This window comes from Oenanthe melanoleuca, chromosome 4A (assembly GCF_029582105.1).
Source record: "Oenanthe melanoleuca isolate GR-GAL-2019-014 chromosome 4A, OMel1.0, whole genome shotgun sequence".
NCBI lineage: Eukaryota > Metazoa > Chordata > Aves > Passeriformes > Muscicapidae > Oenanthe > Oenanthe melanoleuca.
The window spans coordinates 2,457,051-2,472,584 of record NC_079338.1 but is presented as its reverse complement, the minus strand read 5'-3'; the positions used below and the strand labels follow the sequence as shown (position 1 = coordinate 2,472,584).

At 46.0% G+C, this 15,534-nt stretch overlaps 1 protein-coding gene across 2 annotated transcripts in view; it reads right to left on the bottom strand.

The window, feature by feature from the left end:
- Positions 1–15,534, bottom strand: part of AMOT (angiomotin) — a 57,152-nt gene that overhangs the window by 15,411 nt on the left and 26,207 nt on the right. For both annotated transcript variants that reach the window (XM_056491133.1, XM_056491132.1), the window contains exons 3-7: positions 14,595–15,513; positions 7,572–8,025; positions 6,033–6,177; positions 4,634–4,726; positions 1,944–2,089 (exon numbers count right to left, since the gene is read on the bottom strand). In XM_056491133.1, the coding sequence (XP_056347108.1) occupies positions 1,944–2,089; positions 4,634–4,726; positions 6,033–6,177; positions 7,572–8,025; positions 14,595–15,466 (1,710 nt within the window). In that variant the 5' untranslated portion in view covers positions 15,467–15,513. The remainder of the gene's footprint in view (positions 1–1,943; positions 2,090–4,633; positions 4,727–6,032; positions 6,178–7,571; positions 8,026–14,594; positions 15,514–15,534) is intronic.

The window sequence follows — 15,534 nt, the reverse complement described above, 5'->3', positions numbered from 1 at the left end:
CCTTCTCAAGGTGCCCTGAGCTCTGAGCAGCTCCTTGGCCACTTTTTGGAGTTACCAAACAGCCTGGGGATTGGAGAACTTCCCACAGTTCAACTCTAATGAGGCAACAAATGCGTTATAATCCTAAGTATTTCATTAAAAAGTGATTTGGGAAACCAGCAAAAGTGACTGCTCACCATTTGTTTCCCCTTCTTCTCTCTGACCTCTAAGAAAAAGCAGAGTTAATTCCTGCTCCCTCACTGAGACACTTCCATATTTATCTACAGCAGGAAGGGTGGCACTTCCTGCACACCCTGGGATTCAAGCAAAGGTTGGATGCATGTGACCACAAGCCCTCATGCAGATCATTTCACTCTGCATCAGCCTAAGTGTGGTTTTTAAGCTATCATGCAATTTAGCCCAGTGTGACTTACCTATTTCACTGTTCTACCTAGGCAGAAATACTTTGCCACAGCACTGAACTCAATTCTTCTAGTAAAACAAGAGCAGTCTTTTGAAAATAAAACATATAATTATTATTATTATTATTACCCCTCAAGGCTTCAACTTTACTGTGAGGGAGCCAAAATTAGTGCCTACACAGAAATTCAACCCAGCCAAGTGCTGTGTGTGCTGGCCCAGCTGATCAGAGCACCTCATCCACACTGACTCCAAGAATTTTCCAGGGAAACCACAAGGATGTCCCGTGTACTTGGAGTTAGTGACACACCAGACTTTTAAATAAAGTGCTGAAATTTGAATGAAAGCCAAAGAGCTCCAATACACTGCAGAATCAATGACAGAACACTTTGAGAGCCAAAGAGAGCCATGTCACATGTAAATTACCCTATAACCTAATGCTCCCTGTCCCCTGAGTGAGTGCAAGTCAGCCATGCCAGGCTAAAAGAGGTTATGACAACAGGGAAACTCACAAAAACATCCTACATGAGCAGAGCAAGTCCAGGGGAGATCCAGAGGGACTGAGGGAAGGTTTCCATAAAGAGATTAAAGCAAGGGAAAAAAATAAGGAAACCAGGGAGGCAAATTCAGAGCTCAGAGAAGAGCAGGCTAAAACTCAGAAATGAGCTACACCTGAACCTGGGAGAAGATATTCACTTAGAATATGATCATTCCTCTGTTGGCAAATGGGATCCTGAAGGGAGAGAGAACTAAAAGCAGACAAGAGGAGGGTTTGAGGAAAGTCTCTGAAGGCAGCAAAATTCAGGTGGACACAGGCACAGTGCCCAGCTGAGGGGGAAGCTGAGTGCTGGTAGCCAGGGAGATGGCAGGGTTGGAGAACAAATCTGCAGTGAGGAAGTGTGCTTGGTCAGGAGATTTCCTCCTGAGACTCTCCATGGAGGAAGAGTAGGAGTAAAGGAAGCAGAGGCTGGAGTGGGAAGTGGGGCCCTTGAGAGGAAAGGACGGACACCATGACGCAGAGGGGCACAAAGGTGAGACCAGGAGTGGCAGGGACAAGGCTACAAATAAACTGCTGTGAAAGCTGCTCAGCTAAGCAGCTCAAATGCATTACCCCCTCTTGGGAGGAAAGGCAGAGAAAACAACTAAGGTCATGCCCAGCTTATTACAAATGCTGGGCACATACAGTGATCTGCACTGTCCCCACACCTGGCAAGGGGACAAGCTGCATTCATCTGATATTACTTGAAAGTCCATCCAGACCTGAATTCCTGCCAAGTTCAGCAGGTTTCCAGGCTGAGATTCCACTTCCAGCCCAGTTTTACAATTTGAAACGAAAACAAAATATGGCTGCTTAGACAAAAGCATTTCCAAGGAAATAAGAGATTTGTGGCTTATCTGTTTAGCTAGTCAACACAAAGCTAAGCCGATAGAAACAGCTTTGAAGAAAGCAGATTTCCTTATAACTTCCACAGGACAAACTCATTCCCACAGCCACTTCTGCTGGAACACAAGCCACCCTGACTCCTCTCTTTCAGCATCCTTACCTCCTCCTCCAGTTTCACCACCTTGGCCTGAGCATTGTTCAAGGCCTGGTCCCGGATCTCGATGTGTCTCCGCTGGTCCTCGTTGGTGGAGCGGGCAGCAGCCAGCTCTATTTCCAGTTTCTCTTTTTCTCTCTGTGTTTCCTTGTCTAGGGATAAAAAAAGTGATAGTTGTCAATGCACAGCACTTGTCTCTGCCCAGTTTTCAGGAGCCTTTCACTCCAGAGGTGAAGAAAAGATTGCACTGGGGCTTCTCACAAGAAAGGGAATGCAAATCTAGTGCTAAGAGGGAAAATAAAAGGACATGGCTTTCAAAGAAGAGAAGGACCTGTAATCCTGAAAAACAAGTATGGTACCTTCAAGCAACAATGTGCCACAAAGATAGTCAGAAGGAATAGAAGGTGCATCACTCAGTACAGTTACTCAGGTAATTTGCTGTGATTATGCAGATGGTTAGTGAAACTTGGCACCCCTTCACCTCTGAGCTTGCAGCAGTGGAAAACAAACTGAGTAATTTTAATATCTCAGGTTGGGGAGAGAGATAGTAGACTGGTGTTCCTGAAAAACTTGTGTTCTTTTTTTCCACACTGATCCCCCTCAAACTGGGAGTTCTGTCCCTTCTCAGAGGAACCTCCAGCAATATCTTCAGAGGAGTCAGAAAACAAGTCAGCAGTAAGAGCTCCTCAGTCTTTTTCTACTGCCTGTAAAAATGACCCTTCTGTGCCAGAAGTGAGGCACATACATCTGTTCTGTCCCTCCTCAGAGCAGACCTGCCACCCCAAACACAGCAGCTCATCCTTTGCTGCTGCTCTCCAGGAAAAGCTGGACGTTGTTGAAACAGAAATGCTGAGTGTTGCAGGAACAGGGCACTGCAACATGAAGGCATCACCTTCATAAAAAAATTAGATAGGATAAAAATAATTGGAGACTGGAAAAATTATCACACAGGGGTGTAAGGCAAAGCCACAACACAGAGCTGATGTCCTCTGTGTATGTTGCCATTCCCAGCTCAAGCCAACCAGCTCCAAAGATAACATTAACCCACTTGCTGGATACACAACCACAGAATACTCCCTGGAGTGATCTACACCCAGCACTGATGACACCAGAGAAACTGCATTCCAGAAACCAATATCCCACGACAAAGGAATGAGGACAAGGAGTGGAAGGCTTGAAAAACAGGAACGAGGTGCTGGGTGTTAGGACAGGCTGCATATGGAGAACACAGGCCCGTTTGTGCAAGCATGTGCATAACTATATTTACAGGACCACAATTACTCCCTTTCTTCTGCCAGCAAAGAGCCAGGAGCAAAGCTTTAGCAACACAGAGTAGCTAAAGATTCCCTTCTGCCAGGGAATCAACACAGCCCACACACAGGTTGCAAAACAAACCTGTCCACCAGCAGCACCCAGAGCTCTGCAGAGCAAACCCTGAGTGCAGCTCAGAGGCAGCTCAGGACACAAGGACAAATGTCATCACCTGCTTATTTTTTTTGCCCATCTTTTCCCAGCATTTCTCCTCCACCCAGGAATGAGTTGCTGCCAGTTGAGCATATTAAACTGTACTGCAGAGACTGAGCTGCATTGAGACAAGGTGGCATTATGCCAGCAGGTATCAGTCAGTGCTACCAGGCTGTTAGTTAATCAGGAAATGCTTGCAGAGAGGCTTTTGGAGGTTTTGTTGCAGACTTTTCTCCAAATGAGAACTGCTTCACTTGACAAGTGCCTGCAGCACCCCCAGAAATGCTGGGACTGATGAAATTTCCATGTTCATCCAAAAGAAGAGGCCCCACAGCTTTGACCTCCCCACATTTTCTGGGTGCACCTATGAACCTCAGTGTCCACCCAGCAAAAGGACAGACTAAATTCCCAGACTTCCCAATACCACCAGGAGTTTGGAATTCACTCCCTGACAGCCATTTGCTTGCAAGGCAAACCACAAGGAATAAGCTAAAGATGACACAAGAGAGGGACACCAGAATCTGTCAGGGTAGCTGCAGTGTCTATTACACCACAGAAAAACTCTGTTTTGCAATTTTATTGCACTACCTTTTTATATAACAATTGGAGAAAAGTGAGCATTGTCAGAAGGGTGGAGCACACTGTGGGATGAGAGAGAAGTTGGCCCGGCGCCGTCGGCCTCAAGACATTTCAGAACAAAGGAAAAGCAGCATTTCAAACCCGTCATTTTGGTTTGCCTTGTGATAAATCCACTGCTGTGGACAGAATTCCTGACCCTCACCCAGCCCAGCAGACTGCAGGAGTGTTCATCCCCTTTATTTTTGCTGAACAGGACAGGGCAGTGGCAAATTAAAGAGGAAGGAGATAGGAGACCTACCAGGCTCCTCTCCTACTGGCCTTAACTCATGCCAGAACTCCTGTCAGCCTGGGAAGGTTTAATTTCAAAGCTTTCAAGGAATAAAATAGGTGGATAAAGTATGTAAATTATGGGGTAAACACTAATTTTACAGTTTAACTGCAAATTACCTTTGCTCCAAAATCTCTAATAAATCCCATCAGATAGACTTTACACACTGACAGAAAAGGAATTCTTGGATCCCACCCCTTTTCTCCACTGCCAGTTTTGGTCTGCCAGTGCCCTGATTTCTGTGCTGATAATTAACCTGCTGCACTGTCCTCCTTCCCAGGGTGCCTGGAGCTTTCCACTGACCCACAATGGCTGTGGAACTCACTTTGTGCAAAGAGCTGGGAGATGGTTTTCCGATTGTCTTCAGACCCCTCAAACTCCTTCTCTGCCAGCTGCTTGTTGGCTGTCTCCATACGTTCTGCAAAAATATTCAATAAAAGCAAATTAAATCATTACAGACTTGCAAGCATTAAGTTACATCTGCTCAGGGCATTCCTGATGCTGGGGGAATGGATCTCCTAATTCTACAGCCTATCAGAAGTTGGCACTCACTATTGAAATGTTAAGGAAATACACTCAATGAGACAAAACAGGTTAAACTTCAAAAAAAGTTATTTTAAACATTTATAACATAGAAGTTTGTTTTTTCAATTTATACCTTTATTTTTTCCACACAAATAAATTCTACCATGCAATTAAAAGATCTCTTATAATTCCCCACAAGATCTTAACAGAAGATTAAATCACTGTTGTTCAATTACCTGACCTGAGGGAATAGTGTAAAACCCTAAAAACAGCTTAACAGCTCTGCTGCTTCAATAAATTTGTATCAGTCTGAAAATTAGAATGAAATGTTTATTCTGTGTTTTATTATTAATACGATTATTTAATGCAGGTCTTTGTGTACAGTACTGGGAAATGTATGGCTTTACTTCCTGAATGCAAAACAGTTTCTGTCAGTCTTAGTAAAAGACATGAGGCAGTGAGAGCATGCAGGACAATCAGAAGGCTTCCTAAACAAAAATTAAATTTACACTTTAAACAACTGTTTGTGCACCTTCAAAAAATCTCAAATTGCAGATGTTTTCCACCTTCCAAACTAATGTTTAAACTTTTACCCTCACTAAGGTCAAATACCACTCAACACCACTCTGCTGCCAGCAGTGGTGCTGCCTCAGCCTCTTAGCAAGAACCAGACACCAATAACATCTCACTCTGGAAAAGGAAGGGAGATCCAAAAAACCAGATGCCTACATTGATAAGGAATGACAAGACCTTCAGGAAGAACAGACACTCTGCAGTCTGCATGTCAGTGCAAAAAGGGTCACTGGACAGGAAATAAAGTGAACGTGCCTGGTGTGGGATTAGGCAGTCAGCAAAACCTCTTTCCATTTGTGTAAACTGAACAAATTGTACAAATTGTCTCTAGGATAAAAGACATGAGAGAATTCCAGGCTCGCATCTGGTTTTTGGTATTTGGCTTATCACATGTTTCTTGTCAATGAGAAACAGGCTGGAAATGAAAGACTACAGCCCTCTCCTAAACCTGTCTTTTCCATTCTTCCAGCAAGTGCTTAAAATCTCTGACTACTGAAAGCACCTGAGTATCCTGTCCTATTCCAGTTGTGTCAGACACTGAATTCTGCAGCAAAACCCAGTCCTGCCAAGAAAGCATAATAATAAAAACCCCCAGCATTGAAGAACAGAAGTTTTACTTCATTTACCTCTTAGATCCCTGTTGAAATCATGAAGCCTACGGATTTCTCCTTCCAGTTTGTTTCTCATGGCCTTTTCCAGGGCATCCCGCTTAGAGGATGATTTCTCCAGGTTTTTGTATGCCTCTGAAACTTGCTGAATTTCTGTTTCCAGCTGCAGTGGAAGTAAAAACAAGCACTTACTATCTCTCACTAACAAATTTCATTGTCTCAGACCGGAGATTACTTTGTCTCAAGTCTTCTTTATTGAGGGAAACCCACACTTCTACACTAAGAATGAAAAATAAAGTCTCAAGTCCATGATGAATCCCTCTATAGAAGGAATACCAGTGGCTGAATAATTTTGCAATAAAATATGCTTTATCCTTCCTTTTAGCCTTCAGTGTAAAGCTTCTCTGATCATCCAGAGCAGAAGATTCTCTCTAACTCTCCTTGTTAGGCATGGTTTGCTATGGAAGGTGGATCCACACCATAGCAAACCCCATCAGCACTGCCAGTGATCAGCAGGGAGGTGGAGAGAAATGCATTTGTATCCTTCTGTCATTATCAGGAAGCTGCCAAACAATTCTCTCAAGTATTTCCTGGCCAGAAACTTTCCAAAAAAATACAACCAAATGAACATATGTTCCTGGTAAGAGGTAACATGGGGAATAATGAGTGTGGAAAGCCACACTGGTCACCTAAACTCAAAGACAAGCAGCCACACATTTTTCTGGCCCTGAACACTGCTCAGTGCAAAGAGCACGGCAGGGCCCACAAAATCCTAAATTGCTAAGTAGCATCAGCCTTTCCACAGCTGCAAGGCAAAAGCAAAGCTGACCTGCTGCCCAGCTTTAAATCACTGGTCATCAAGAAGTCATTTCTGTGAGGCAGCACGAAAATACCTCCACACATTAATGATGGGTGTCACTGGGGTATTTTCTTTTAAATGTCTTAGCAGTATTTACTCTGCTTGTTCCATAAAGCCAAAGGCGGCAAATAGCTGGGTTCAAATCAAGACATTAAGTTTTCATGGAAATTGTGTGGTGTTGAGAGAGGGACAAAAGGAGTGTTAGTCCCAGTCCTGCAGTCCAAATGTCTTTAGTGTAGCCATAGCAGCACTAGCTGCCCTGCACACTGTGGTGCCAACTAGTTTTGTAGCAATGTCCCCTGTGCCTCCTTGAGTGGCTGTGGTCTCATGCCATCCCAAACAGGCCCCTCCTGCAGCTCTGAAGTCTTTTTGGGAAAATGAAACCTGCTGCTATCCTGGACAAGCCTTAACTTAGCCAAGCAAGCCAAGCAGTCAGCCTCTTCAGCAGCTGAGGAGGATGTGCTTTTGAGCATGGTCCATGAACTGTTGGCAGAAATCTGAAGGCTTTGATTCCATCTTCTGCCAAAGTTAAGCTGATGCCCAAAGGCAGAGGACACAGACTAATCAATCTGCATACAAAAGACTCTAAAGTACATAATCAATCCCTTCAGCAAAGGAATCCAACAGCTGCAGATGAAATGATTCAATTAGGAACTAGAGCAGAGACAGGAGAATGCCTGAATTCCACAACCACCCACCTTCTGCAGCCGGGCCACCTTCTCATAGCACCCATCCAGCTCCTGTCGTAGGGACCTGTTCTCCTCTGACAGGATTTCCACCATTTGCTGGGCCCTGGAAACGATGGCAAAAGGATCTACTTGCATCTGCTGGTAGGGGGAAGGGATCTGCTGGGCCCTGGGCATCATGGAGTAGGAGTCGCCCTGCTGCTGCTGCGGGCCCAGGAAGGGCTGGCATAGTCGGTACAGGTCGCCCTGATGGACTGGGTTGGACAGGAAAGGCTGCTGGGTCCTTGGCAGGATGGCAGGATCTGCCTGGCTGGGAGTCAGAGGTTGCTGGTGCTGGGAAGGGGACAGCCTAGAGGGTGGTGGAGACTGGAGCAAAGTCAAAGATCCCAGGGATGTCAAGGAAGAAGTCGGGCTGTGGTGGTGAGGTGGTCTCTGTTGTAACTGCAGCTGCACATCTGGGTTCTGCCTGGAAAACACAGAGCACAGGCTCCATCACAGTCATGCAGGGGAAGGTGCACAAAACCAGGGACAAGGGGTGAAGCTCCTGTGCACAGGTCTTCCCACACAAAAGACTCAAGTGAGGCTTTCTTCCATTTTTTAAATCTGTTTTTAAAAAGCATCTCAAAATCAAATCTTTAGCAGAAAATTTATTCTAAGGGCACAAAGGTGATTCCTCCTGAGACTATTTTTTTTACAGAAATACTAAGAGAAAGTGCATCAACAACTACTGGCCAAAATTATTTTCAGAACTTTTCTCCACACTTTGTGGATAAAACTGCTCAACTAAGGACTGCTAGGAAGAGGCTCTTTTGTTCTGGCCTTAAATGTGCCATCTGTCATCAAGAAAACAAGTAATTTTCTTCTGCAAGCCAGGATAGACAGTTAAGAGCACTGGCTAAACTTGATGCCAGTATTCCAGCACCACTGATGTGAGCTTTCTGAAATATCAACCGACAAATACCAACCAAACTGCAGCCTGGTTAAATGAGACAATTAAAGGATCTGAAAACCAACCCAAGAATCAGAAGCAGCATTTTCATTCCAACCTGCACTGTGCTATGCAGTAGGTGTGTTTACTGCTCCTAACAATAACCTCTGCAGGCTATCAGAGACATATCTAACAATCTATAACACACCTGAATCCAAGCTACACCTTCTCACATTTCCCAGGCTCTGGAGATCCCCAGCTCAGCTCCTGCTGCATTAGCCAAGTAAGAAATCTCTCTGAGAAGACTGTGTGGATTTATCATGCTTGGATGACCTCAGGAGGCAGGATTTGCTTTCTCCTCCAAAAATATTCAACCTTTAACTTCTCTGGGTGTTCTTTATCCTAGCAGTTGAAGTCCCTCCCTCTCCATCCTGCAGCCAGTCTCTTCTTGAGCAGAGTTCAGCCCAGAGCAGACCCAGTCTGGCATTTCAGCATGACCTGACACACTCCTGCTGCTCTGACAAAATTTCCCACTCTTTGGGATGCAGCTCAGCCCTGCAGCTGGAAAAGCACACACTGTTGTTGCACCTGGCCAGAGCTGCTACAGAATACCCCCCTGGCTGCCTGTGCTCCCAGGAGGGACTCCTGCTCTGCAAAGGATGGACAAGGCAGCTCACAGCATTCCCACAGCACCAGGAGCCCTGGAGGGACTGAAAACAGCAAGCAGGAAGCTGAGCTGGGAACTAAAGGGTGACACAAAAAGCTTCTCAGCCCAAGTGCAAACACTCACTACCATCCTTCCTGCTCTCCAAGAAAGCAGGAATCACTCCTTGTACCCAGCACTCACATCTGGGCATTACTCACATCTGGCAGCAGCGCAGGGGAGGTCAGCAGCTCTCAGCCCAGCACAGGGTTCACTATTTCAGCATCATGCCCCTCATGTCTCACTGCCCTGCTCCCAGCAGAGAAACCTCCAAGCTCCCGCTCAAATTCCTTAATGGGGAAACAAATCTAGCCTTTGTTAACTAAGAAAAAACAGAATCACTGCTCTAGCTACTGTTTCTCCTTCTCACATTCAGGTGACTGTGGTCCCTGCCAGCAGCATCATTTCAGGAGCTGTATTTCCCCAGAAATAGTAATTTGCAGCATGAGGATTTCAGGGGGTCATGCAGAAGAGTGATGTGCAATTAATTTCCTCAGGAATGTTCAGTTTAGCAGCAGCAATTTAGTTCTTCTCCTCCCAGGGGGGCAGCTCTACTTATTGTTGCATTATTTCATTAACTCCATTTGCCAGTTCTCATCATGAAGAATGAGGCAAAACCATCACAGGCCATGCTCAAGGTCACCTGGTTTGTCTCAGGTAGTTTCCAGCTGCTTTCTTAGCTCACCCAGTTGTGTGCAGAGTTAAAACTTTGCATCCTCACAAACCATTCATCTCCTGGAGTTTATTCTTTACCCATCACCACAGCTCTGCTTAGATGCTGTAATCAATTAGGGAATAACCTTGCTGTGACATTTCATCTGTGATGACCTACAGAGTTAGATCAAAAAGAAATACATTCCCAGTCTTCCTCATGGATGCAAAAAAACAATTTTCAAACTACAAAACACTTTTCCAGTCTGAAAACAACCTGGAGCAGTTACTCAGGGAGACTGGTCTCAGTGAGTTAACCTTATAAGCCTAATGAGGATGATTTAGATGCCAATGGTAACAATTTGAGCTATTTGACTAAAAAAATCTCCTTATTCTGTCAACAGAGACCCAGTGGAAGAACCTTGCTATCCTGAACACCAAAGAAACACAACAGCAGCACTTTAATTCTGAAGGGACAGCTGAACTGACATGACTTGTAATGATCCTTTTTTAAAAAAACCTATTGCAAAGAACAACTCTAGGAAATCGTGGCTGAGTATTTCTAAACAGGATACATTTCCAAGAATTCCAGCATCTTGGCACTCACATCTAAAGCCTCTCATAATCTTGAAATTATACCAATCTTGTGGGCTCAAGCTAGAACATGAGAGCTTGGAGCCTCTAGCTCTGTTACCAACAGAATTAAGGCTCCCAAAATGTCACAAATCCATTTATATTCCCAGCAGAATGAGATAACACAGCTGGGTTAATACATCCTACCTTTTAAAAAAATATTTAAAAATCCCAGTAACCTCACAGTGACACCAGACTTTTTAAGATCTTGCATGCAAAATTTTACATACACATTCAAAGAACTTTTTGGCATCCCCACTATTTACAATTTTGTCTTGTAAAATACTTACATACATTTTGTGGGTAAAAAATACCTGGCTCTGGGATTTCTTTACATTAACAAGAGAACTGAAGAATTTATTCCTCTGGCAAAGCAATTTTGAGCTAAGAGAGTCAGAAAGGTAAATGAACACAATTTGGATTTTTCAAGCTTTTTAAGCCACACCACAAGATGTAAAGGTAAAAATGACTATTGGTGTCACCTAACAGTATTGCTGATAAAATGGTAGCAGAAAATGCCCTCCATGAGAGAATGAGTCCTCAGGTAACCCCACAACAGTAATCACAATTTTATCTGAACCAACCACTTCAGAAAAAATGCAGACTCTCAAAACACATATACAACAAAATTACACAATCTCCTTCCATTTGCCTCAGTGTCACTGAGACCTGAATAAACCAAATGCAGGGAGGAAAAAAACCCTCAGAGCAATTATCCCCACAAGTGTTTGGGTTTGAAATCATAACTTCAAGGGCCACTTCTCTGTGCACCATGCAGGAATTTCTGCTCCCTGGCATGGAGCACACAGGCCAAGTGCAAACCTGGATTTATGGCTCTGCAATCCAAGGGTTACCCCAGCTTTTCAGGCAGGGAGACACAGCCAGGGCAGCTCTGCCCTTTGGGGGGCTCAGGCTGCCAGGACAGAGGGTCACACACAGCTCTGTGGGCAGAGCAGCACAGTGGGGCAGGCAGAAGAATGAAGGCATCAGGAAAGGTCTCTGGCTCGTTAAGGGTTTTTTTTTTTTTTAATGCCTTCCCAGCTTTTCCTGTTTCGTGTTCAAGAAGCTCCAGTTCCCCTCTCTTCCCCAGCCCTCCTGCACAAACCAGGAAATGCTGTCTGCAGGAGGGAGCAGGCTCCACTCCATTACACAGCTGAAATCAAACCCAGGAATTTTTGTTCTGCTGCCCAGTCATACCTGATTAGCCCCCCACTTTGATGCTGCTCAGGGGAACACGGTGCACAGAGTGAGTTACTAATTATGGGACAAATTCTGCAGACCTCCCTCTCAAAAACTTTCTGTGAAGTCAATGGGATTAATCACCACAGCAGGAGCTCAGTCACTTGGGCTCCAGACAGGGGATGGTGCTTGAATCAGAGAGACAAGGAGCTTCCTCTGCACCCAAAAATGCATCAGACAGGAGCTTCCTTTGCATCCAAAACTGCATCAGAGAGGAGCTTCCTCTGCACCCAAAAATGCATCAGACAGGAGCTTCCTTTGCACCCAAAAATGCATCAGACAGGAGCTGCCTCTGCACCCAAAATAGCAGACAAGGGCTTCCTCTGCACCCAAACTGCATCAGAGACAGGAGCCTCCTCTGCACCCAAAAATGCATCAGGCAAGAACCTCCTCTGCACCCAAAAGAACAGACAGGTGCTTCCTCTGCACCCAAACCTACATCAGACAGGAGCTGCCTCTGCACCCAAAAGAGCATCACACAGGAGCCTCCTCTGTGCTCAAAAATGAATCAGACAGGGGCTTTCTCTGCTCCCAGACCTGCTCCAGCTCTGGCTGTGCTGCCACAGGAGCTCTTGCAGCCCCCAGGACACAGAGCCAAGGCACCCACGCTCTGCTCTCAGACTGAAGGGTTATTTTCACCCCCGATGCTAAACTGCAGCTGAAGTTTTAGGGAACGAACCCGACTCTGGAGCTTCACATGCAGCCAGGCCTGTTCTAAACTTTCTTTAAAATTTCCAAAGAACAGCAGAGAGGCCTCCGGCATGCCCGGTATTTACATTAAACCAACATCATTACCGACATCCACCGTTCCCAAACTCACACCGCCCAGGAGCAGGTGAGGCAAACTGTTTGCAGACTGGTTTAAACTCACCCCACAGCCCATTCCTTTCCCAGACTGGGGAGGGTGAAGCATGAGAATGCTGTGAATTCCCCAATGTTTATCTTGCTCAACGAGTTTTATTTAACCGCATCATTAGGTCACCCTCAAATTCCCCCGAACAATGAGGGGAAAAACCCGCAGAAAAGGGTGTGGCTTCGGGAGCAGAGAGAAGGGGCTTTGTTTCCTTGACGCACAGTTCAAAAAATGCACACATTTACCAATCCAAATGAATGCCGATAAACGCGGGGCAGGAAAGCTGGAGCTGCAAGGACACCCCTGGTGTGAGGCACAGGCTCTGCCCGGAGCTGTTTGCCTTTAAAATCCCCACACCATCACCCAGCTGCACCTTTAGCGACACAGAAGGTTTCTTGTCTAAATGACAGTTTCTCTTAAAGCGTGTGGGAGAAGGAGGGGAATAGAGGACTCGCTCCCTTCCTTTGCTAAGCTGCTCTGTAATTTATGGATTAGTCTTGCAATTGTTCTACTGCTCCAGCATTTGCTTGCAAAGGAAACCTCTCCTCTGTGCAGCTATTTAGGTTAAAAAGTAACCTCATTAGATTCCCAGTGCTTTGAAGACAAATTTCAGTTGCTTCCCCTACTGGAAACCTTGCCAGCTGAACCTTTCTCCTCCCCCTCCTTCCCCCCACCATGTTCTTTCAAAGCAGCCAGGATCCATCCAATACAGACAAAAATCACCCTGTCTAGAGGAGCTGACTGTTGGCGTGTTTTCAAATACCTCTCCCTTGAACAGCAAGCAGGCTATGTCTCACTGCATAGAATATAAGGAGTATTTCTGATGCAGCAGAACCACGGAGGAGCTGTTTCCCTGTCCCATGTGCACAGAGGTTTGAGGCCTTTGAATTTGCAAAAACATTTGCAACGAGCTTCTACAATCATTACCCCCCTTAAACCCTTTACTTCCCCTTTTCCTGGCCTCTTTATTATTTATTTAGCCAGATCAAAGGGCCTTTTCATCAGGCTTGTATGCTGCTGAAGTCATTTCAGATCACAAACAATGGTGGACAAACTCTGAAAATAGCTCCTCATAGGGCTAGGAAGGTTCTGAGCAGATTCAAACTCCCTAAAGCTCAGAATAAGCTCCCAAATGCTGACTGGTTTCTTCATGCTCCTCTCAAAATGTGCAAACACAAATTCACAAATTCTCCATTTACATCCTCCTGCTGCTCCTCTGAATTACCCTTTTAGCTTCAAAACGAGGCCAAAATCATTACAGCAGATACCACCCGGTGTCAGGCAGAGATGAGATGCTATGAGAACAGGTAAAGTAAAGCTGGGGTTTTAGCCCACCTTAATAAAACTTCATCTTCCCACATGGACATCAGTGTTTGGCTCAAGCCAAATCCAGCTCCTTATCTAGAGGGAACCAGAACAGGCTGAGATTTCAAATGATGCAAGAAAAATGAGCAAAAGCTGAACAAGCAAGTCTGGGATAAGGCACAAACCATAGTCCATTTTCCTTTACTTAGTCTTCAGTCCACTGAAAATAAAATTTTAAAACCTCTACAGGAAGCTCAGAGGTGATTTTTGCTACCTGTGCCATTATTGCTTTCATTCACTTTCTCCTTTCCTATGTGATGCAGTTTTAAGAAAAATCTTTTGTCTGGCAGATGTAAGTAAAGAACAACTTAAGTCTTGCAATAAGTAACTGCAAGTTTCTACAGTGAATCACACCATAACTTTGGCTTTTGCAGGAAAGCTTTTGTGAGGCTCTGGAGCCTCAGCATTAAACTTCCCCATACCATAAAATCAAGTTGGCTTGTTTTGTTTTTTTGGTTTTTTTTGTACAAAAGAATCAGGCCTCCCTGGTCAGCTACTGAAGCAGGTAACAGTTCTCCCAGACAGTGTGTAGCTGAACACAATGTGTTGTCTCATGTAATGAAGATGAAGGAGAACCTGCCTCAGGAGTGAAGGTGATGGAGTGAGTTTTATATTGTCATTCCCTAGTGGCTATCATGGGGCTTGTTTTAAGGTCTGGCTTACCTGACTGAGCCATACTCAGGGGGATGCTGATACCTCATCATAGGCCCATCAGCTCTTCCCTGCTGGCTCACACGATGGTCACTATAGAAGTGCCCCGAGTCCTGAGCTTTGCAGTTCATAGACGGGGTGGACACGTTTTTGTAGGGATACTCCGGGGGAGGCCCCCGCTGCTCCATTCCTTTCATGCTGGGCTGGGAAGGGGGCTGCACCGAGTTCTTGTAGAACTCATTGGAGCCGGAATTTTTGTAAGGGTCGCTGGACTGCTGGGGAGAGAGCGGGGACAGCGGGGAGAGCGGCGCGCTCGTGACGGGCGCGTGGGCCTTGACGCCGCTGGTGGCCAGGGACAGCTGCATCAGCCTCTCGCTCAGCGAGCGCACGTGGCCTTGCTTGAGGTCCTTCAGCCCCTCGTCCTGGTGCACCTTCCCCGGGCTCACCCTCTGCACCGTGGGCCGCCCCTCAGTCCTCATCTTCTGGTTGGTGACGCCGGTGACGTAGAAGGCGGCGCCCACGCTGGCGTGCGGCTGGCCACGGAAATACTGCGACTGCACCTTGGCCTCCTCGTAGGTGGGCAGGTCCTCGCTGTTCTGCAGCCGCGGCGAGAGCTGCTTCTCCATGATGCTGTTGTCCACCTGTATCTCCTGGCCCTGGGGCTCCTGGCGGGCAGCATGAGTCACGAGCTGGTGGTCCTGGGAGCTCAGCCCTTCGTTCTGAGCGGCCGGGCTGCCGGTGCTGCTGAAAGGGGGGGCATTCCCTGTGGCTTGCTGGTGTAAGGCGAGAAGGTTGCGGTTGTCATTTGGGTTCCCGTATCGGAGCTGCTCCTGCAGCAGGCGCTGTAAAACTGTCGTAGCTGCTTGCTCTTCTGAATTCCTCATCTCAAACTGTGGTGCCTTTTGGGTGGAATGTAAAAGCTGCCCTTGACCTAAGGAAAGGAGACACGGTT